This window comes from Ranitomeya variabilis, chromosome 6 (genome assembly GCF_051348905.1).
Source record: "Ranitomeya variabilis isolate aRanVar5 chromosome 6, aRanVar5.hap1, whole genome shotgun sequence".
NCBI lineage: Eukaryota > Metazoa > Chordata > Amphibia > Anura > Dendrobatidae > Ranitomeya > Ranitomeya variabilis.
The window spans coordinates 97,731,386-97,756,660 of NC_135237.1; the positions used below are offsets into that span (position 1 = coordinate 97,731,386).

The 25,275-nt window shown below is 42.1% G+C and overlaps 1 protein-coding gene across 4 annotated transcripts in view; it reads left to right on the forward strand.

Annotated features, from left to right (window-relative positions):
- Window positions 1–25,275, forward strand: part of CREB5 (cAMP responsive element binding protein 5) — a 607,187-nt gene that overhangs the window by 561,505 nt on the left and 20,407 nt on the right. For all 4 annotated transcript variants that reach the window (XM_077268826.1, XM_077268825.1, XM_077268824.1 and 1 more), the window contains one exon: window positions 19,963–20,190. In XM_077268826.1, the coding sequence (XP_077124941.1) occupies window positions 19,963–20,190 (228 nt within the window). The remainder of the gene's footprint in view (window positions 1–19,962; window positions 20,191–25,275) is intronic.

A 25,275-nucleotide genomic window follows, 5' to 3' on the forward strand; every position in this document is an offset into this window, starting at 1 on the left:
AAAGGCAGTGGCTGTGCCTTTGAACTCTTGCCAGCACTGAAGATGTGCGATAAGAGGTTAACGTTAACACTACTGCGTGATTTGTGATTTAGTATCTATAGCTGTTGAGAAATGATCTATTGTTTCTGCAGGCAAGTAAACATAATATAATGCCCTTCGAGGCAGGATAATATATTGTAAGCATTCCTTTGGTGAACTTATATAAATTTATTCGGAGATGGCATAAACAATAATTTCCCCTTTACAAAGAAAAATATTGTCATGGATTTGTTTACAATGCACAGCGCCACAGTCATTGCTTATCAGAGCAAATTATTTCAATCTCACCATTTTTTTCCCTCTCTATATAGATAACTTTAGGAAAGTGTGGTATTTGTACTAGTTTATGATGACCCCAAGTACTATTATACCAAACAAATGAATTAACTAATAGCAATCAGTACATCAACAATCAATAACCAGAAAGCACTAAAGTCCTGGAAACAACAACATTTTAATGTAACAAAAAAAAGGTATATAGCCAGCTCACCAGTAACCACCGCAGGTGCACGGAACTCCGTTGCAGGAAAACGAATTGGTCATCAGGGAAGAAAAAATGTTGAGTTCCAGCTCCTTAAAAATTAATAATGTTTAATGATATCAAAAATAGTAAAATCACAAATACAAAATGGACAAACTCCCTCCGGTAGATGCCCCCAAGTATGGGAGGCTATACGGCGACGCGTTTCGATCAGTCGATCTTTCTCAAAGCCATATCCTGATCTAGTCGAACTCCTCTATATGAGGAAACTCGCCCAACCAGATTCCCTGAATGAATCACATGACAATTCATAATGTCCTAATATAAAATCATTAACAAACATTAGTACATAATAAAATATTCACTTCTCAATCAACAATAAGGCAGCATAGTTTCATTTCGTTTGTTTAGCCCCATCGGGAATCGGGTATTTAGATGAAATATCCAATATGCCTCTCGCGTGAGGAGACGCCTCCCGGTGTCTCCGCCGCGAGGAGGCACATTAACCTGTTCAATTCCTTGGACCTGGAAACATGTGGTGCTCCGTACGTGGTGTGTAACAAAATGTTTAGATGCCGCCGACATGTTTCTATTTCCACCCTGCGTATTACTTATGTCATATAAATGTTCCCGGAGGCATGTCTTAAGTTTCCTCATCGTACACCCCACATAAGACAGATTACATTCTTTGCAGTCAATTTTATATACTATATTAGTGGAATTGCAGTTTATATATTGTTTAGTGCAAAATGTAATTGTTCCTTCCGCATTATGGAACATTTTAGCTACAATAGCATGTTTACAAGTACTGCAATTATTTGTACCACATCTAAAAAACCCAGGATAATTTAACCAAGTTTTTGTACTTTTTGTTGTCTCAGATCGAAACATGCTAGGGGCTATTTGATTACCAATAGTCGGTGCTCTCCTTGACACCACATTTATGCCAGAGTTTAATATGTCATACAGTTGTTGATCCTCATAGAGGATGGGTAAATATCTATAGACAATATATTTGATTTTAGTGAACTGGGGACTGTACTGGAAACATATATAGGGCTTTTCCCCTATATTTGAATCAGAATTTTTTTGTGATGTTATCAGCTCTTTACGATCTTTTTCTTCTACAATCCTTTTTGCCCGATTGATTGTCCATTGGGGATATTTGCGTTTTTTTAATTTGCTCACTATTTGCCCAAACTCTCCCTTTAAATCCCCCTCCAAACTACAATTTCGCTTAATCCTGGTGAACTCACCCACTGGGATCGCTTTAATTGTGTGCTTACTATGGCTACTACTGGCATGTAGGATGGTATTACCTCTCACTGGTTTGTGATGTGTTCTAGTAATAATATTCTGATTCGTATATCCTGTGAGTTCCAGGTCCAGGAAAGAAATATTTGTGCCATCATATTTATGTGTAAATTTTATGTTATAGTCGTTGTTATTGAGATAATCCATAAAGTGTGGTATGGCAGAGACATCACCCTCCCAAATAATGAGGGTATCATCTATGTATCTGCCATACCACACAATACGATCCAAATACGGATTGGCTACAGAAAAAACATATTCCATTTCCCAAAAAGCCATGACCAGGTTTGCAAGGGAGGGTGAATATTTAGCAACCATGGCCACTCCCGTCTGTTGCAAGTAAAACTGGCCATCAAAGGAAAAAAAATTACTAGTCAGCAGAAATTGTATCACCATCAACAAATATTCAATTAAATCTGTGGAATAATTACTAAATTTCACAAGATGATACTGTATTACTCGTATTGCTCGTATTGCTAGACTGTGGGGAATGCAGGTGTACAAGAATATGACATCGCAACATAACCAGGAGTAATTGGCCTGCCACATCCTATTGTCCATAGTCCGTAATATCTCTTTAGAGTCTCTAATATACCCTGGAGTTTGTTTCACAAGGGGCTGAAGGAGTGAGTCCACCCATTGGCAAAGTTTTTCATTACCTGAGCCAATTCCGGACACTATAGGTCGCATAGGGGGAATACCCTCTTTTTTGTGTATTTTAGGTACCCCATATATAATAGGGAGAATTGGGTTTTTTACTGTAAGATATTCTATTTGTTTTTTAGTTAGTACCCCCAAGCTTTGTCCCTCCATAATAATTAGATCCCTCTTTTTTATAATTTCTCGATATGGATTTTGTTTTAATTTTTTATACGTACTTTGATCGGACAATAACTCCAACATTTATGATAGTCTACTGTGTTTAACACTACAACAACCCCTCCTTTATCCGACATTTTAATAGTCAGATCTGTCATTTCTTTGAGCTCTTTTAATGCATTCTGAAGTTTCCTGGGCATATTTCTCTGACTGCTTTTATCATTACTTTTACTATCATTGTAAAGCTGTCTTAATTCCCTCTCTACACCTTCCTGAAAACGGTCCATACATTCTGATCTAGCATGAACTGGATAATAGTATGGGTTTTTAGTATTAAAGTCCTGAGAAAAATTAACCCTTTCTGAATCTGGCACTACTTCAGAGCCGAGATCTTGTAGTGTAACCAATGATACTTGTTCTTTAAAGTCCATATATGAAAATTCATTGTCCAATCTGTGCGGAGCAACAATCTTCTCCTGGTTCTGTTCTTCTTCAAGATTTTCCCCATATCGAAAATGCTTTTTAATGGTCAAATTTCTGATAAATTTGTTGGTGTCCATAATGGCTGTAAATATATCAAAATTCTGGTCTGGAACAAAATTTAAACCCAGAGATAGGACTTGGATAGGAGGCGTCTCCTCACGTGAGAGGCATATTGGATATTTCATCTAAATACCCGATTCCCGATGGGGCTAAACAAACGAAATGAAACTATGCTGCATTATTGTTGATTGAGAAGTGAATATTTTATTATGTACTAATGTTTGTTAATGATTTTATATTAGGACCGTATGAATTGTCATGTGATTCATTCAGGGAATCTGGTTGGGCGAGTTTCCTCATATAGAGGAGCTCGACTAGATCAGGATATGGCTTTGAGAAAGATCGACTGATCAAAACGCGTGGCCGTATAGCCTCCCATACTTGGGGCATCTACCGGAGGGAGTTTGTCCATTTTGTAGTTGTAATTTTACTATTTTTGATATCATTAAACATTATTAATTTTTAAGGAGCTGGAACTCAACATTTTTTCTTCCCGAACAACATTTTAATACCTTAATTAAAGGAAAGAGTAAAATGTGTGATCTGTTTTTGTTATTTTTCTGAAAATTATGGCAGCAAGCTTTTTTGTCATGATTCCATCAAAGTTACTAAATTATAAAATTTACAGATAACGAGCTTGTATTAAGGTCTTGGAGATGTCAAAGTGTTCATACCCTACCTTTCACCATTTTTTACATGCTTATCTGGCCACATCATGATAAACTGGCTGAAGACCTGAATAAAACAATGTTTTAGGGGTTTTTTTTATTTCTCATCTCCGTTGCAGAGATATTAGTTAGGAAAGTTTACAGGCACATTTATATTTACCATACAACCAAAACGTTAACAGAGTTTAATCTCTGGGGAGGTCTTTACTTTTTCCCCGCATGATCTTGCCCAATCATAAAGAGGCAGTGGCACGCAGAGGGGAAGAAAAAACCCTAGAGATTGTTAGAACAGGATTTGGTAAGACTGTTGTCTCTAACCGAGTTATGGACCTTACTGCCAGTGATTACTGACATGATACAGTACAGACCAAATGTTTGGACACACCTTCTCATTTAAAGATTTTTCTGTATTTTCATGACTATGAAAATTGTACATTCACACTGAAGGCATCAAAAGTATGAATTAACACATGTGGAATTATATGCTTAAAGGGAACCTGTGACCTCCCCCTCCCCCCCCCCCGGGCATTTGTAACTAAAAGAGCCACGTTGTGCAGCACTAATGCTGCATTCTGACAAGGTGGCTCTTTTAGTTCTTGGTGCTGTAACTGCAGAAATAATCGATTTTGCAGTTTGTCCAAAATACCTTGAAACAGTCCTGGGGGCAGGTCTTTACCCCCCTAATGCAGACACAGCACCGCCGTCACTCATGCCCTCTTGGCACCTGGTGCCGCCTCAGCATTGTTTTCAACTGTCCCGGCGCCTGCGCTGTTATCTTATGCCTTGGGCATGCACAGTTAGCGCTGCCCATCTTCTGACATCATTTGATGTCTTGCTGACTGCGCCTGTGTGGCTGCACTGCCCGAGATCCCGCCCCGCAGTGTCTTCTGATTTATTCACACTGCGTGGCGGGATCTCGGGCAGCACGGCCGCACACGCGCAGTCAGCAAGACATCAAATGATGTCAGAAGACGGGCAGCGCTCTCTGTGCATGCCCAAGGCATAAGAAAACAGCGCAGGCGCTGGGACAGTTGAAAACAATGCTGAGGAGGTGGTGCCAGGCGAAAAAAGAGGGCATGAATGGCGGTGCTGTGTCTGCATTAGGGGGGTAAAGACCTGCCCCCAGGACTGTTTCAAGGTATTTTGGACAAATTGCAAAATTGATTATTTCTGCAGTTACAGCACCAAGAACTAAAAGAGCCACCTTGTCAGAATGCAGCATTAGTGTTGCACAAAGTGGCTCTTTTAGTTACAAACGCCTGGGGGGTGACAGGTTCCCTTTAACAAAAAAGTGTGAAACAACTGAAATTATGCCTTATATTCTAGGTTCTTCAAAGTAGCCTCCTTTTGCTTTGATGACAGCTTTGCACACTTTTGGCATTCTCTTGATGAGCTTCAAGAGGTAGTCAACGGGAATGGTCTTCCAACAATCTTGAAGGAGTTCCCAGAGATGCTTAGCACTTGTTGGCCCTTTTGCCTTCACTCTGCGGTCCAGCTCACTCCAAACCATCTCAATTGGGTTCAGGTCTGGTGACTGTGGAGGCCAGGTCATCTGGCGTAGCACCCCATCACTCTCCTACTTGGTCAAATAGCCCTTACACAGCCTGGAGGTGTGTTTGGGGTCATTGTCCTGTTGAAAAATAAATGATGGTCCAACTAAACGCAAACCGGATGGAATAGCATGCCGCTGCAAGATGCTGTGGTAGCCATGCTGGTTCAGTATGCCTTCAATTTTGAATAAATCCCCAACAGTGTCACCAGCAAAGCACTCCCACACCATCACACCTCCTCCTCCATGCTTCATGGTGGGAACCAGGCATGTAGAGTCCATCCATTCACCTTTTCTGCATCGCACAAAGACACGGTGGTTGGAACCAAAGATCTCAAATTTGGACTCATCAGACCAAAGCACAGATTTCCACTGATCCAATGTCCATTCCTTGTGTTCTTTAGCCCAAACAAGTCTCTTCTGCTTGTTGCCTGTCCTTAGCAGTGGTTTCCTAGCAGCTATTTTACCATGAAGGCCTGCTGTACAGTTTCCTCTTAACAGTTGTTGTAGAGATGTGTCTGCTGCTAGAACTCTGTGGCATTTATCTGGTCTCTAATCTGAGTGTCACGCTCACACCCTGACTGGCGGGCGTGAGCTCGGGCGGTTTGTGGCCCCACTGTGCCATGAACCAGACTACCCTGGAAGGGGCGTGACAGTGACAGCTGTCTTGGTTTTCACTGTAGCCTCTGATGGTGAGGACAGGCTTGTGTGGCAGGCAGCTGCCAGGTGCTACTCCAGGGTGGTGTCTGGCTGTGGCTGCAGATCCCACTTGGAGATAGAAACACTAGGACAGGTGCGGGCATCAGGCAGGACTAGCAAATGAGCACGGATGAAACTCAGATGAGTAGGCTGGCATGGCTGAGACACAGGGCTGCCAGAGATACAGGGCTGGCAGGAACGGCAGAGACACAGAGCTGGCAGGCATGGCAGAGACACAGTGCTGTCAGGCATGGCAGAGACACAGAGCTGGCAGGCACGGCAGAGACACAGGGCTGGTAGGCACAGCAGACACCCAGGGCTGGCAGGAACGGCAGAGACACAGGGCTGGCAGCCACAGCAGAGACACAGGGCTGGCAGCCACGGCAGAGACACAGGGCTGGCAGGCATGGCAGAGACACAGGGCTGGCAGGCACGACAGAGACACAGGGCTGGCAGGCACGGCAGAGACACAGAGCCGGCAGGAACGGCAGAGACACTGAGCTGGCAGGAACGGCAGAGACACTGGGCAGGTTGGTGTGGTGTATGAAGGAACAGGTAGGTACCTGTTCACACAGGAGGTGCAGGTACAGATATGAAGTATGAAGGAACAGGTAGGGACCTGTTCACGCAGGAGATGCAGGTATGGAAACAAGCCAGAAGGAAAGGAGAATGAAGGAACAGGTTGGGACCTGTTCACACAAGAAGAGAACCGCAAGGCTGCGGATAGGAGCGGTAGAGCAGCAAGATATAGCGCAGCAACAAAAGCTAAGCAGAGCGGAACCACAAGGAATGCGGAGAGGAGCTGCAGCAAGAGTTTACTGCAGCAGCAGAGCAGAGTAGAACGGAGCAGAGCCGCAGGAGTGTGGAGCAGCGGTAAAGCTGCAAGAGAGTGGAGCACAGGCAAAGCCACAAGAGCCACAAGAGCCACAAGAGTGTGGAGCATAAGCAAACAGAGGACACAAGGAAAGACACAGCAGGGAAAGAAGGCACAGACAAGGAGACAGAGGTAGGACAAAGTTCAGACAAGGTAATGGAACAAGACAAGGTACAAGAACAAAGACACAGGGACCAGGATATTCTGCCTCCTGGAGGGCAGAGAGACCAAAACAAGGCAAAGCTAGGACACAGACACAGAGACCAGGATATACAGCCTCCTGGAGGGCAGACCAACAAGAACAAGGCAAAGCTAAGAGTAGAGCCTCCAGAGAAGGAGGAACACAGAGCAAGGCCTGGCAGCTCAGAAGCAAAACACTAACTGAGTAAACACATTGCACAGACCAAGTCCAGAGGGTGGAGCTGCCCTAAATACTGGAGGCCTCTTGGTAATTGATCAGGAACACATTAGACAGGTGCTCCCTGATTCTATAAGAACCAGAGAGTTCTGGCGCCGCCCCACTATGCACACAGCCAGGAAGCATACAGAGAACAGAGGCACGGAATATGGAGCTGGCAGCAGACAGAACACAACATGGCATGGAGCAGTGGGTAAGATGGTGTGTGAGAGATGAGAGGCCATGTCGTGATACCAGCAGAGTTGTTACACTGAGCTGCTGTTAACCTGCGATTTCTGAGGCTGGTGACTTGGATAAACTTATCCTCAGAAGCAGAGGTGACTCTTCATCTTCCTTCCTGGGGCGGTCCTCATGTGAGCCAGTTTCTTTGTAGCACTTGATGGGTTTTGCCACTGCACTTGGGCACACTTCCACATTTTTCCCAATTTTTTGGACTGACTGAACTTCATTTCTCAAAGTAATGATGGCCACTCATTTTTCTTTACTTAGCTGCTTTTTTCTTGCCATAATACAAATTCTAACAGTCTATTCAGTAGGACTATCAGCTGTGTATCCACCAGACTTCTAGACTTCTGCACAACACAACTGGTGGTCCCAACACCATTTATAAGGCAAGAAATCCCACTTATTAAACCTGACAGGGCACACCTGTGAAGTGAAAACCTTTCCCGGTGACTACCTCTTGAAGCTCATCAAGAGAATGCCAAGAGTGTGAAAAGCAGTCATCAAAGCAAAAGGTGGCTACTTTGAAGAACCTAGAATATAAGACATAATTTCAGTTGTTTTACACTTTTTTGTTAAGTATATAATTCCACATGTGTTAATTCATAGTTTTGATGCCTTCAGTGTGAATGTACGATTTTCATAGTCATGAAAATACAGAAAAATCTTTAAACATCAGTGTTAACAATACCACACAGGGAAAGCCTGTTCTAAGCTTCCCTTGCAGTGTTTCATTTTCTTTTGTCCTGAATGTTGTTTCCTGCTTATGATTGGGTAAAGTCATGCAGGGAAAAGGCTAAACATCCCAAGAATCTTTCCTAATGCACCGTTGGTTATAATTTAAATTATCGTATAAACTTTACCAACTTATGTCTCTGCAATTAATAAAAAAAAAGAAGTCATATTTAGATCTTTGGCCGCTTTTTCATAATGGAGCCAGTTTAGCATATTAAAAATGGTGAAAGGTACTTTTTAAGGAAAAGGTGACATTTGTGATCTGGATTTATTTTTTCTCTGAAAATTTCAGTGGTTATCACTGTTGCCTTGCTCGATGTCCAGGGTTTAAATCCCACCAAGGACAACATCTGCAAGGAGTTTGTATTCTAGGTATATTTAGGGTTTACATTTCCCCTGCGCAAAAATGCACAATAAAATTCCACATACCACAATGAATGAGAATATTTATCCAGGTTTCACAAGGTATTTTTTCAAACTGTCTTTGAAATACTCTTTGTTTTAATTATGCTTTGAATAAGAACAAAATAATATTGGAAACTGGAATAACTGGAATAAGGGCAGAAGAAATAAATATCAAGAACAGCTGTAAGGTGAAAAAATGAAAATAAAATGTACTGCAACACTGACATGTTACATTTCTTAATGGTAATTATTAAGATTAGAACGCATACCTGGGGCCTCGCAGGCCTGCCAGGTTACTTGTTTTCTATTTTCTGTAAAAGTACTTTAGTTAGAATTTTGAAAATCTTGGTAATCCTCAGGTATATAGTTGTTAGTAATTTCCAGTTATTCATATATTTTTATGTTACAGACATTTCGGTATAACAACCTTTTTTTGTGACTACCCCATATTCACGCACCTGGGGCCTTTTAGGCCTGTACTAGGTTTACATGTGATACTCAGTCTTTTTGTCTGTATTGTTGCTGGGGAAGAACTTTTATGACTGCTATTGCTGGGAAGAGTGTGGATTCTGCATGACAACATAAAAATAAGAAAAATAAGAAAAAAAAAGAATAAAAATATTACAATGGATAATTACTTTACCAATTTTGAAATGGCCAACTTTTTGCTTCAAAAGCAACTTACACTTGTTGGTACTATGAGGCCAAACCGCCGCGAAATTCCTCCAATCATGAAGCACAATGCACAGCGAACAATCTACGAGAGTGTATTCGGTTTCTGCAATCAAGCAACAATGGTGTCTTATAAAGCCAAGAAAGAAAAATCCGTGATATTACTGAGTACAATGCATCATGATGGAAGTATTGACACCAATGACAGGAAAAAAAAACCTGAACTCATACTGCATTATAATAAGACAAAAGGAGGTGTCGACAAGATGGACGAAATGATTGGAGAGTATTCGTGCAAAAGGCAGACTAAACGTTGGCCTGTTGCCCTTTTTTCCAATATCCTTGATGTGTCAGCCCTCAATAGCTACATTGTTTATTGTCAAACTAATCCAGAATTCCATGCCAACAGGAAAGACAAGAGACGTCTATTTTTGACAGAACTTTGTTATGAACTTTTGATGCCTACTATGATGGAGAGAAGCAGCATGATATGCTTATCAAGGCAAATTACGGAGGCAATGATCCGATGTGGAATATGCTTTCTGGAACATCCAGAGCAAAGAGAAAAAAAAAGAAAGCGCTGCTATATTTGTCCAGCAAAGAAGGAAAGAAAATCGGAGCGTTTCTGTTCTACTTGTGGACAAAATGTATGCAAGGAACATTCAGCCAAAAAAATAATATGCGAGAATTGTCGGGGGAATATGTAAAGTTACAAATAAATATTCCTGCACCAAGTTTGCTACAACCAAAAAATGTTTTCATAAAAAACATTGCATATAGAATGCCTATATTTGGCGTGCCCGTTTACTTACTTTTTTGTTGTTTTATGCACATAATTATGTTTTGAAATATACACATCTTAGGCTGTGTTCCCAGTAGCGCTGGGGTTCGCCAGAAGGGGATCCATAATGGATCTGACCTCCTGGTAACTCCAGCTAAGGCTGCCGGAATGGTGGGATTCCGCCAGCCTTAGCTGGGGTCACCAGGAGGTCAGATCCATTACGGATCCCCTCCTGGCGGACCCCAGCGCTAGTTGAAATGCATCCTTACCTTGCAATTGTAAAATAAATTTTGAAAAGTATTTTTACTTGAGTTATTCCGTGTTATTTGCACACAGGCCTAAAAGGCCCCAGGTGCGTGAATATGGGGTAGTCCCAAAAAAAGGTTGTTATACCGAAATGCCTATAACATAAAAATATATGAACAACTGGAAATTACTAACAACTATATACCTGAGGAATACATAGAGTTTCAAAATTCTAACTAAAGTAATTTTACAGAAAATAGAAAACAAGTAACCTGGCAGGCCTGCGAGGCCCCAGGTATGCGTCCGCCAGCCTTAGCTGGGGTCACCAGGAGGTCAGATCCATTACGGAATCCCATCCTGGCGGACCCCTGCGCTAGTGGGAATGCATCCTTACTTTGCAATAAACTTTAAAAAGTATTTTTATTTGAGTTATTCCATGATAATTGTAAACAGGCCTAAAAGGCCCCAGGTGCGTGAATGTGTAGATTTCTATGGGTATGCCTTCTAGGGTTAAACCTGTTTTTTATTTATAGATATAAGTCAGTGACAATATGCAGAGGGACAAAGGTTTTTCCCATTCCCCACTGCTTCCCTGATCACTTAGAGTAAAAAAAAACATGAAAAGCTACCACCACTGGTAACTGAAAAAGCAGCACTTTCTGGTTGTCATCACAGGAAGGAGAGGAGACATAAAGAGGTAAGTAAGCTGTTTCACATAAACTGCGCTTCTTCTGGCTAATTACAATATATAATACACACCCACCCTTTTATCATCTGCTCCCAATGCTATTTTTCTTCTTTCTTGTTCTTTCTTCTTTTCTTTTCACTTTTTAATTTTCTGCACATAGCATTGGGAACAGAGTGTAAAAGGAGTGTGCCTTCTATGTTGTAATTAGCCGAAAGAAGCGTAGTTTACGCAAAACAGCTGTCACTTACCTCTCCTCATGCGACAATAAAGTGCTGCTTTTTTCATGTACAGTGGTGAGTGCCACTTTCATTTAGCTTTCCATGATGTTTTGCTTACAATTTTGTACTGATTTATCTCAAGCTGAGCACCACTATATCTGGTAATATACAATTAATGTTTGCCTATATGAATTCCTGGAGGGTATGTTAGCAGTGCCAGTATTTCTGCCTTTTAATTTTTGTGAGTTACGGTAAATTTATTAGAAACTAAACCAACTCTCACTAAGTACCCATTATTTTTACTAGAGATGACAAAGTGCAGAACAACTAAAAGTCTTCTTTAGCTACTACCATGACAGCCATTACAGGAATAATTAATCTAGCCCTAACCGTGAGCAACCTGTGGGACTCCCTATAGACATGGTCTTCTTATGTTTAAGCCCTTAGTGACAGAGCCAATTTGGTACTTAATGACCGAGCCAATTTTTACAATTCTGACCACTGTCACTTTATAAGGTTATAACTCTGAAACGCTTTAACAGATCCCACTGATTCTGAGATTGTTTTTCGTGACATATTGTACTTCATGTTAGTGGTAACCTTTTCTTCGATATTACTTGCGATTATTTATGAAAAAAACGGAAATATGGCGAAAATTTTTAAAATTTTGCAATTTTCAAACTTTGTATTTTTATTGTTAGGGTTTGCGGAACGCACCAAATATATTTATTGATGTGATTGGTGTGTTCGCAACCCGGGATCCACCATGCAGGAAATATCCTGCCGCTAAGTGGAATGGCGGCACAATATGGCGGTATTAACCAGCTCTGTTAGCTTCACAGAGCGGCCGAGAAAGCAAAGCTCTGTGCCCTGTTAACTCTCACAGAGACACAGGCTAACTACCCAGAAGAGAGCAGTCAGTGGTCATGCATGCACACAACACTCCTCGCCAGAGGTGCCAGCATTCTAGGGGCTTATTTCAGCCGGGTCCCTGAACACATTCACGCATATGACCACAGTGGTGCAAAGCATGTAACATTAGAAGATACTAGCGCATGGCCGTGCGGCCATGCGAGCCTTAAATAGCGGCAGCACGTACAGGACCTTCCAAAAGAGGACCAATAAGAAACTGCTACAGAGCCTGCGTACCTACAGGACCTTCCTAGAAAGACCAATAGATTTGGCTGCAGTACCTGAACATGTGACCCTTGATCTCCAGTGAGAGATCTTACCCTGGGCATACTCAGTGTGTGCAAAGCAGGACTTAGTCCAAGAAAAGCCTGTTCGCCGTAGATCAGTGCAGGGTATAATAGCAGAGCCTGGAGAGGCAGCAATAAACCTTTGCACTGATTCAGACTCAGCGAGACACTGGGACCGACGTCTCCGCTGAGCAGGCTCCACTGCGGCCGATGGAGCATGGGAGACCGCAGCAGACACGGATCGAGATTCCCCCTGTGCAGCAGAGGAAACTCGACTCCTAACATTTATGCCCTTAAATCAGAGAGATATGTCACAAAAAATAGTTAATAAATAACATTTCCCACATGTCTACTTTACATCAGCACAATTTTGGAAACATTTTTTTTTTTTGTTAGGGAGTTATAAGGGTTAAAAGTTGACCAGCAATTTCTCATTTTTACAACACCATTTTTTTTTTAGGGACCACATCACATTTGAAGTCATTTTGAAGTGTCTATATGATAGAAAATAACCAAGTGTGACACCATTCTAAAAACTGCACCCCTGAAGGTGCTCAAAACCACATTCAAGAAGTTTATTAACCCTTTAAGTGCTTCACAGGAACTGAATCAATGTGGAAGGAAAAAATTAACATTTAACTTTTTTTGCAAACATTTTACTTCAGAACCATTTTTTTTATTTTCACAAGTGTAAAAACAGAAATTTAACCATATATGTTGTTGTGCAATTTCTCCTGAATACGCCGATACCACATATGTGGGGGTAAACCACTGTTTGGGCGCACCGCAGAGCTTGGAAGAGAAGAAGCGCCATTTGACTTTTTCAATGCAGAATTGGCTGGAATTGAGATCGGATGCCATGTCACGTTTAGAGAGCCCCTGATGTGCCTAAACATTGGAAACCCCCCACAAGTTACACCATTTTGGAAACTAGACCGCTTAAGGAGCTTAACTAAATGTGTGGTGAGCACTTTAAACCCCCAGGTGCTTCACAGAAGTTTATAACGTAGAGCCGTGAAAATAAAAAATCGCATTTTTTCTACAAAAATGATCTTTTTGCCCCCAAATTTTTATTTTCACAAGGGTAACAGGAGAAATTAGACCACAAGTAGAGCCATGAAAATAAAAAATTCTTTTTTTTTCCTCGAAAATGATTTTTTTTAGCCTGCAATTTTTTATTTTCTCAAGGGTAACAGGAGACATTGGACCCCAAAATCTGTTGACCAGTTTGTCCTGAGTATGCTGATACCCCATATGTGTTTGGGACACTGTTTGGGCACCCATCGGGGCTCGGAAGGGAAAGAGCGCTGCTTAGAATGCAGACTTTGATAGGATGGTCTGCGGGCGTCATGTTGCATTTGCAGAGCTCCTGATGTACCTAAACAGTAGAAACCCCCCACAAGTGACCCAATTTTGGAAACTAGACCCCCCAAAGAGCTTATCTAGATGTGTGGTGAGCACTATGAACCCCTAACTGCTTCACAGAAGTTTATAATGTAGAGCCATAAAAATAAAAAAAATCATATGTTTTCCACAAAAATGATCTTTTCACCCCCAAATTTTTACTTTCACAAGGGTAACAGGAGAAATTGGACCCCAAACTTTATTGTGCAATTTATGCTGAGTAGGCTGATACCCCATATGTGGGGGTAAACCACTGTTTGGGCGCATGGCAGAGCTCGCAAGGGAAGGAGCGCCGTTTTGGAATGCAGACTTTGATAGAATGGTCTGCGGGCGTTATGTTGCGTTTGCAGAGCCCCTGATGTACCTAAACAGTAGAAACCCATGACAAATGACCCCATTTTGGAAACTAGACCCCCCAAGGAACTTATCTAGATGTGTGGTGAGAACTTTGAATGCCCAAGTGCTTCACAGAAGTTTATAATGCAGAGTCGGGAAAATAAAAAATATTTTTTTTCCACAAAAAAGATTTTTTAGCCCCCAGGTTTTTATTTTCACAAGGGTAACAAGAGAAATTGGACCCCAAAAGTTGTTTTCCAATTTGTCCTGAGTACACTGATACCCCATGTGTGGGGGGGACCACTGTTTGGGCGCACGGCAGAGCTCGAAAGGGAAGGAGCGCCGTTTTGGAATGCAGACTTTGCTAGAATGGTCTGCGGGCATTATGTTGCGTTTTCAGAGCCCCTGATGTACCTAAACAGTAGAAACCCCCCACAAGTGACCCCATTTTGGAAAGTAGACCCCCCCAAGGAACTTATCTAGATGTGTGGTGAGAACTTTGAATGCTCAAGTGCTTCACAGAAGTTTATAATGCAGAGTCGTGAAAATAAAAAAATAAAAAATTTCCACAAAAAAGATTTTTTAGCCCCCAAGTTTTTATTTTCACAAGGGTAACAGGAGAAATTGGACCCCAAAAGTTGTTGTCCAATTTATCCTGAGTACGCTGATGCCCCATATGTGGGGGTAAACCACTGTTTGGGCGCATGGCAGAGCTCAGAACGGAGGGAGCACCATTTGACTTTTTGAGTGCAAAATTGGCTGTGGCGTTTAGAGACCCCCTGATGTACCTAAACAGTGGACACCCCCCAATTCTAACTCCAACCCTAACCGCAACACACCCCTAACCTTAATCCCAACCCGATCCATAATCCTAATCACAACCCTAACGATAATCACAACCCTAACCCCAAAACAACCCTAATCCCAACCCTAACCATAACCCTAATCAAAACCCTAAATCCAACACACCCCTAATCCTAATCTCAACCCTAACCTCAAACCTAACCCCAATCCCAATACACCCCTAACCCTAATCCCAACCCTAACCTTTACCCTAATCCCAAACCTAACCCTAATCCCAAACGTAACCCTAATCCAAACCCTAACCCTAATCCCAACTCTAACCCTAACTTTAGCCGCAACCCTAGCCCTAACTTTAGCCCCAACCCTAGCCCTAACTTTAGCCCCAACCCTAACCCTAGCCCTAACTTTAGCCCCAACCCTAACCATAGCCCTAACCCTAGCCCTAACCCTAAATTTAGCCCCAACCCTAACCCTAGCCCTAACTTTAGCCTCAACCCTAACCCTAGCCCTAACCCTAGCCCTAACTTTAGCCCCAACCCTAACCCTAGCCCTAAGGCTAATTTCACACTTGTGTCGTGTGGCATCCATCACAATCCGTCGTTTTGGACAAAAAACAGATCCTGCAAATGTGCCCACAGGATGCGTTTTTTTGCCCATAGACTTGTATTGCCAACAGATCGCGACGGATGGCCACACATCGCGTCCGTCGTGCACTGGATCCGTTGTGTTTTGGAGGACTGTCATCACAAAAAAGTTCAATGTAACTTTTTTTGTACGTCGCGTCCGCCATTTCCGACCACGCATGCGTGGCCGTAACTCCGCCCCCTCCTCCCCAGGACATAGACTGGGCAGCGGATGCATTAAAAAACTGCATCTGCTGCCCACGTTGTGCACAATTTTCACAACGTGCATCGGTACGTTGGGCCAACACATTGCGATGGCCCCGTGCTGACGCAAGTGTGAAAGAAGCCTAACCCTAGCCCTAACCCTAACCGTAAATTTAGCCTCAACCCTAACCCTAAATTTAGCCCCAACCCTAACCCTAAATTTAGCCACAACCCTAACCCTAAATTTAGCCCCAACCCTAACCCTAAATTTAACCCTAACCCTAACCCTAAATTTAGCCCCAATTCCTCTAGCTGCCGGCCAGCAGATCATGGCAGGCGCACTGCGCATGTGCCCACCATTTTCTTAACGGAGGAAGTAGCCGGCGGGCAGGAGAGGACGCCGAAGGACCCAGGGACACCGGTAAGAGGACACATCAAAGGACAGAGAATGACACACCGCTTTTTTTTTTTTTTAGCTGTCGCCAGTAAACAGTTAATTACCGGCGATTGCAAAACAGGGGTCGGTAAAAACTGATCCCGATCATGTTCCTTGGGGTCTCGTATCCCCGGCAGCCGAGACCCCACAGATCTCCCGGGTGCCGGCCATTTTTCGGCCGGAACAAAATGGCGGTACCCATCGGGAGCCGCTAGGAGCATCGGGGCAGACAGGTGAGTATTGGGGGGCGATCGGGGACCCCATTTCTCTGTCCTCTGATGTGCGATCACATCATAGGACAGAGAAATTAAATGGGAAATCGCATTGGTTTTTTTTGCGACCGCCGGTAAACGGTTAATTACCAGTGATCGCAACCCGCGGTCGGTAAAAAAAAAACCAAATCATGTTCTCTGGGGTCTCGGCTACCCCCGATAACCGAGACCCCAGAGAAAATCTGACTCTGGCGTGAATAGCGGGCGCTATTCACTTTTTCCACAGCGCCGTTAATTAATGGCGCTGTGGTTTAAGTACCCTTAACTGCCGCTGTTAAAAGGCGTATCGGCGGTCGTTAAGGGGTTAATGGAACGCCCACTACTCCCTATTAGAGATGAGCAAATTAATTAGAGCAGAATTGAATTCTACTCGAAATTGGAATTGAATTGTACTTGAACATTTGCATTAACCAAAATCCAAAATCGTTGTTACATCTTCTGATCCTCGACCTTCTCACACTGAGCCAGTACTTCCAGCTCTGATAAGGCCCAGGGCGATTTTGTGTATGAGCATACAAGGTCATGGCTCATGATGTCAAAACTTCTTATGGGAGTTTTCAGAATGAGCAGTGGCAATCAGAGAAGATGCATGAGAACCAGACTGGTGACAGCGAGAAGCTGAAGTGAGAAGCTGTGGAAGGTACATATAAGGATTTTTTTTATTTTTTGCATCTGACGATTTTTATGCTCTGGGGTCTGAAGAGACCCCAGAGCATAATAGAAGTCATTAAATTTTAGGAGAATAACTTCTCCACAAATTGGATTTCCCATGAGACTGTGTGAACAGGCAAATTTAAATTTTGCCTGATTTGCTTATATCTATTACTTACAATATAGGATTACTTGTTATATCATAAAAAATTGCTGTAGAAAAATGTGGCCTCATATATGAAGCTCTTTTATCACACATGAGCCTCATATGACATCAGTCTTTTGTGTTGTGAAATGAGTTGTAAAAAGAATGAAAACAAGGGACACATTTTAACGGGAGGTCATTAATGTTGAATTAAGACATAAATATAATATAAACCTGGTCAGACCAACACAACTGAATGTTGTATAGTAGCCATGCAAAATCTGAATGGACAGTTATATAGTCTAGAAGATGTGTTAGACAATAACCCAAAGAAGAGGGTGGTGTACTCTTTTTAATTACAGTGAACACTTTTGCTGTTTTTGAAGTCCATGAAAAGATTAATGGTGAAAGCTAAAATCAATTCTTACTAAAATTTCAGCTGGTACACATTACTTTATGCAGAGATCATATGTAAGCAGGAATATGGATTAAATGTGGTGGATGGGTTATCCTAAAAATTATTGTCAATAAAACTTAGGGGATTTGGATGTTTTGCCCCCAGCAGTTCGTATGTTTGTACCCTTGTGGTTTATGAATTCCCGACTGTCATCAATGTTTCGCCCCCAGCAGTTCGCCCTCGGATATTTGTACCCTTGTGGTTCATGAATTCCCATGCGTCATCATGTGCAGAGGCGAAATGTACCCAGGAGCGAACTGCTGGGGACGAACTGCTGGGGGCGAACTGCTGGGGCGAAACATCCTATAACCAAAACTTAGATAGGAATAGGTGGACAACTAGTGTTGCTTGCAGAAGACATATACACTCACCGGCCACTTTATTAGGTACACCATGCTAGTAACGGGTTGGACCCCCTTTTGCCTTCAGAACTGCCTCAATTCTTCGTGGCATAGATTCAACAAGGTGCTGGAAGCATTCCTCAGAGATTTTGGTCCATATTGACATGATGGCATCACACAGTTGCCGCAGATTTGTCGGCTGCACATCCCAAAGATGCTCCATACAAGGCAGGATGGATCCATGCTTTCATGTTGTTTACGCCAAATTCTGACCCTACCATCCGAATGTCGCAGCAGAAATCGAGACTCATCAGACCAAGCAACGTTTTTCCAATCTTCTACTGTCCAATTTCGATGAGCTTGTACAAATTGTAGCCTCAGTTTCCTGTTCTTAGCTGAAAGGAGTGGTACCCGGTGTGGTCTTCTGCTGCTGTAGCCCATCTGCCTCAAAGTTCGACGCACTGTGCGTTCAGAGATGCTCTTAGGCCTACCTTGGTTGTAACGGGTGGCGATTTGAGTCACTGTTGCCTTTCTATCAGCTCGAACCAGTCTGCCCATTCTCCTCTGACCTCTGGCATCAACAAGGCATTTCCGCCCACAGAACTGCCGCTCACTGGATTTTTTTTCTTTTTCGGACCATTCTCTGTAAACCCTAGAGATGGTTGTGCGTGAAAATCCCAGTAGATCAGCAGTTTCTGAAATACTCAGACCAGCCCTTCTGGCACCAACAACCATGCCACGTTCAAAGGCACTCAAATCACCTTTCTTCCCCATACTGATGCTCGGTTTGAACTGCAGGAGATTGTCTTGACCATGTCTACATGCCTAAATGCACTGAGTTGCCGCCATGTGATTGGCTGATTAGAAATTAAGTGTTAACAAGAGGTTGGACAGGTGTACCTAATAAAGTGGCCGGTGAGTGTACATTGGAGACTTAGTTCTATTGTTTTGTATAAAAGTGACCTGTCAGATAATGATGTTCTTTTTCAAAATCCTAAAGGTTAAAAACTAATTTACAGTCATTATGTTCACTTTGCTTATGGTAATAAGTCATATTTCAAGAGTGGTGAAGACCCGAACAAAAGGAAGAACCCACCAGAATAGCTTTAGTGAAAGCATTGAGGACTTTTTTTGTAAACTATTCTTAAAAAATCTTTTGTGCTTAGAAGCAGATGGATCTCAGCCCCTAAGCAATAAAATGATTGCCACCCACTATAGTTCCAATACACTTAACACAATAATATAGAGCACAGTCTTTTTGCGGGTCCTGCTAAAACTTGAAAAAGAGGTTGATTTATTTGCGTTTCTAAAGGCTCCCTCTTCCCACTCAGCACTGCCTTAGTTAAAAATGGTCAGTTCACCACCTGTGGTGAAGAAGCGTAGCTGTAAGAGTTGCAAATCTAGCAGTTGCACACATGCTTCATATGGGAAGGGGCCCTGGGACACATCAATAGACACTAGTATTGTGAATACACATGGAAGGTGAGGGCCCTGTTACAGATTTTGCTCCAAGGCCCATCAAGGTATATTTCTCCCTGTTCTTGTGTAAAAATGTGTACACACTTCTTTCTAATACCATTTTCTTAATATTTTTGACAGATAATTTATGAAAATTAAAGCTGTCACTTGAATTATGTTTTGGCTGACATTTCTAACACCACATTTTACATGTCTGTTTCTAGTAGCGTGAGAGTCAATTAGCTTTTCTTCTTTATCCAGCTCTCACCAGCAGCACAGCAAATGCAGCCCACTCAGACAATACAACCCCCTCAGCCCACGGGAGGCCGACGCAGGAGGGTGGTGGATGAGGATCCAGACGAGAGGCGGCGAAAGTTTCTGGAAAGGAACCGAGCAGCTGCCACCCGGTGCAGACAGAAAAGGAAGGTCTGGGTGATGTCACTGGAAAAGAAAGCAGAGGAACTCACCCAGACAAACATGCAGCTTCAGGTGTGTACTGTACAACCTCAGAGAGCCACTGTTTATAGCCCAAACATTTTCTGTACCACTCCATCATACACAACCTGCCTGTAAAGTAAGACACATTAGATTAATAATGAAAACACAGACATAATCTGCCCTAAAAAATGATTGAGGTTCTCTTATGAAAACAACCCGTGTCAAAGGATGCCAAAGTGAACTTTCCGCATAAGTGAAAGCTTCATTAAGATTTATTAAAATAAGCCCACAGGTCTAGTCTATACATAGCATAACTTTATTTTTCCTTTTTTAATATAACATTTCTCCAGCACAAGTTATTAAGTATATTGATGTATTAAACTTTATGTCCTTCTCTTTTAAATTAATTCCTGGGAAAAAAAAGCATAAACTCGTAAAGGAATTAATCTGTCTTTTATTATTTCAGTCTGCTAATATATGATGGTTGTATGGAACTACAATTAAATTCTTATTTCTGAATATAACAATTGAGAAATACTTAAATAGATTTAATATTAGCCTAAGAATGACTGCTTTTTTTAGGTATTAAAGAATTAAAAATGTTTTATTAATTATACGTTTTGTATTTTTTGTGCTGCCGGTTGTTTTGGACCAGTGTTTGAAAGCACACAGTAAAATCTCAGTCCTTTAACAGAAATTATCACAGCTGCCTTAGTAAAAGGTAGGATGGATGAGAGGAGTAATCATTCAACAAACCTTGGATTGATCATATATTCCATGCCAAAAGTCTTGAGAAGACAGTAGAGATGAGCAGATTTTTGTCATGAAATTCAAATTTGCCAGATTTGAAGAATTCCTCTCCCCTCTAAATTTGATTTGCTTATTACCTTTAAATCACAATATTGTAGAGTCTTTAATTGCCTGGAAAATATGTGTATATTACTCAGCGGTCTCCTAGGAATGTATTGAATTCCTTTTTAGCTCTTTAACACAAACATAGCCTTATTAATGTCAATGTGACCTAAACCCATCTGACTAATGGAAAATGGATGATTACACTGTTCTACATATTTTCAAAAGCTTTCAGGATCAGTTATGAAATGAGCCATTTCGTAATGATTTTGACCTCCTAAATTCAAGTCTAACAATGAAAATTTTTAGTTGGCTCTTGTTTCTATGATATCAAGCAGCTTTTCTTTTACTGCTACGTATTAATGCATAAAAGTTTCGGTACTTTGAAACATTATTATTTTCCAATATTAAGATGCAGAATATTTTGTTTTGCCAATTTTCTGATATTTATTTAGAGGAAACTTAGCAACAATTCAAATAACTAAAACATGTCTAAACTCTATTGCGATTTATAAACAGTTACAGAAATTGCACTACAAAATTTGGTCCTCATTCAATGACAACTTTTTCTTGCTTGTCTCTTGTACTCCAGCATCGGATCATGTCTTACAATTGTCTAACAGTAATCTGCAAGCATTGATGGATTCCATTTTCCTTTATATCTTTTCTCCATAGCCGCAATATCTTGGTGAAATCTCTCACCGTGCTTGTCGCTCACTGCTCCACAGTTTGGTGGAAAAAAGTCTAAATGTGAATGTAAGAAATGAATCTTTCAGGACATGTTACAGCCAAGATCGTTATATGTTTTGAGGAGATTTTACACCAACTCTTCTTAGTTCTATGTTCTTGAGTTTCCCCAATAAATAGTTACTACTAATGCAAATGCTACCCATGCAGCTTCTTTTGTAAGCCCTGCAAATAAATGGAAAAACTCCTCAGCTTGAAGAAGTTTACAAATCTGAGGCGCAATAAAGACTCCTTCCTTTATCTTTGCTTCACTCAACCTTCGGAATTTATCAATTAAATACTTGAATGTTTTTGCATTTGTATCCATTGGCTTTACAAAGTTCTTTATTTGGGCCAACTTGATATGCAATGGTGGTGGCAAAATCTTATGTGGGTTAACAAGTGATGGGAGCAGGACATTTTTACTCCCTGTCTGAAGCGAATGCCGGAGAAGCCAGTCTCTTTTATTGTAGTAATATTCTCTTGCATGACTATCCCATTCATACAGAAAGCAGCAGCACTTTGCTTATCCACCCTGGAGACCAAATAAGAGGGCAACCACCCTTCAGTCACCACAGAGGGGCCACAAATGTTGGTCTAAGTTCTGGCTCCTCAACAGCTGTTTCATGTTGTCTTAAGTTTCTTTCATATTGATTGCATAACCAACTGGAATGGAAGGTAGCGCATTGCCATTATGCAGCAAGACAGCTTTTAGGCTTGTTTTGGACAAATCGGTGAAGAGCCTCCATTCCTCTGGATTATGACTTATGTTCAGAGCTTTCATTAAACTTTTGATGCTGTTGCATGCCACAAGATCGCCCTCTGTGAAGAAGTATTGGACAAGATCTTTATCACGGTTGTGGAACAAAGAAATCAGAGAATCACCCGCTAAGATATGCCACTGCTGTAGCCTGGAACCTAAGAACTCAGCCTTACTCTTGGGCAGATTCAAATTTCTATCAAGATCATTCTCTTCACTTTGTGTTATAAGTTGTTGTTCAGTTGAGGTTTCTGAGAAAGTCTGGGTCATGAGAGGAAGATGCTGTATGACACAACGCGCTCTCTTCTTCCTCACTTGACAGGACTGAAAATGTTTCTGGTGCTTTTGGAGCCGGCAGTTCTTCTGTATGTAGTAGTGGGTGTATTGCAGATGGAATGTTTGGACACAATAAAGTAAACTTCTTCCTAGAAACTCCTTTCCTAATGGGGGATCATGCAGAAATAGCAATTGGTAGTGTGATCGGTTGGCTCTCTCCAGATCATTGTGACTGCAAAAGTCAAGGCCAAAGGCAATCTATATTGCTTCTACCCATGCAACCTCTGGGTATGATGTGAAGTAAAACAAAAACAGTTTAGACCGCACCAACGCCTCTATAAATTAGCTGACACCGCTCACCTGCAGTGGAGGTCTAGTCTTTAGATTCCGGGTGCTGTAGCCCGATTAAACAACTGGAATAATCCGAAGCAGAAGAGAAAAGAGGCAGCACTCACCGATCTTCCGAGACAGGTAAATTTATTACTCACAATAAAATCTTCACGGCCGGGGGTGCTGAGATTCTGAGTGCGGCAAGCCTGACGACGGCCGTTTCGCGCCTGACGGGCGCTTCTACGGGTCAGTCACTGTAAGAAAAACTATCCAATTTGTTAATGCAAGAAGGAGGCAAATCTGAATAAAACATACTGAAACATGTCAATATGCTAATAAACTAAGCTAAGGATATCCTAAAACTGTACACATTACACTGAGAGCATTTATAAAAGTAGTTAATGCACCTGTAATTAGTATTACATCATCGGAGCTGAGTTGGCATTTTTTGATTGTTTGCCTTAAGATGAAAGAATACTAAAGACTCAATAGACTAAATAGATGATGTAATAGATTAGATGCTAACGATGCAATAATGATGATGAAATAATAAAGACGCAATTTTTCTATAAGCCTGCATGAAAGGTGTCATAAGTAACTACAACCTTCTCTGGATTTTGACAGTTATAACCAATCAGAAAATTTAAGCATTATATTCAGTTTCAGCACCACAAAATTAATTGAATTCAACTGTTTTCGTCTCTGAACAAATTTGTCTGTAGAATTGTGAATTGATGGCAACCAACAGCATTATTCAGCAGTCTTCTTTCATTTTAGTTTTTCCTCCCTTTCTTCCAAGAGCTATAACTTTTTTATCTTTCTGCCCAAATAGACATATGAGGGCTTGATTTTTGCAGGATGAGTTGTACTTTTGAATGACACTATTAATTTTATTATACACTGCTCAAAAAAATAAAGGGAACACTTAAACAACAGAATATAACTCCAAGTAAAGCAAACTTCTGTGAAATCAAACTGTCCACTTAGGAAACAACACTGTTTGACAATCAATTTCACATGCTGTTGTGCAAATGAAATAGAAAACAGATGGAAATTATTGGCAATTATCAAGACACACTCAATAAAGGAGTGGTTCTGCAGGTGGGGACCACAGACCACATCTCAGTACCAATGCTTTCTGGCTGATGTTTTGGTCACTTTTGAATGTTGGTTGTGCTTTCACACTCATGGTAGCATGAGACGGACTCTACAACCCACACAAGTGGCTCAGGTAGTACAGCTCATCCAGGATGGCACATCAATGTGAGCTGTGCCAAGAAGGTTTGCTGTGTCTGTCAGTGTAGTGTTCAGAGGCTGGTGGCACTACCAGGAGACAAGACAGTACACCAGGTGATGTGGAGGGGGCTGTAGGAGGGCAACAACTCAGCAGCAGGACCACTACCTCAGCATTTGTGCAAGGAGGAACAGGAGGAGCACTGCCAGAGCCCTGCAAAATGACCCCCAGCAGGCCACAAATGTCCATGTGTCTGCACAAATGGTTAGAAAACGACTCCATGAGGATGGTCTCAGTGCCCGACGTCCACAGATGGGGGTTGTTCTCACAGCCCAACACTGTGCAGGATGCTGCTTGGCATTTGCCACAGAACACCAGGATTGACAAATTTGCCACTGGCGCCCTGTGCTCTTCACAGATGAAAGCAGGTTCACACTGAGCACATGTGACAGATGTGACAGAGTCTGGAGACGCCATAGAGAGCGATCTGCTGCCTGCAACATCCTTCAGTATGACCGGTTTGGCAGTGGGTCAGTAATGGTGTGGGGTGGCATTTCTTTGGAGGGACGCACAGCCCTCCATGTGCTCACCAGAGGTAGCCTGACTGCCATTAGGTACCAAGATGAGATCCTCAGACCCCTTGTGAGACCATATGCTGGTGCAGTTGACCCTGGTTTTCTCCTAATGCAGGACAATGCCAGACCTCATGTGGCTGGAGTGTGTCAGCAGTTCCTGCAAGATGAAGGTATTGAAGCTATGGATTGGCCCGCCCATTCCCCAGACCTGAATCCGATTGAACACATCTGGGACATCATGTCTCGCACCATCCACCAACATCACGTTGCACCACAGACTGTCCAGGAGTTGGTGGATGCTTTAGTCCAGGTCTGGGAGGAGATCCCTCAGGAGACCATCCGCCGCCTCATCAGGAGCATGCTCAGGCGTTGTAGGGAGATCA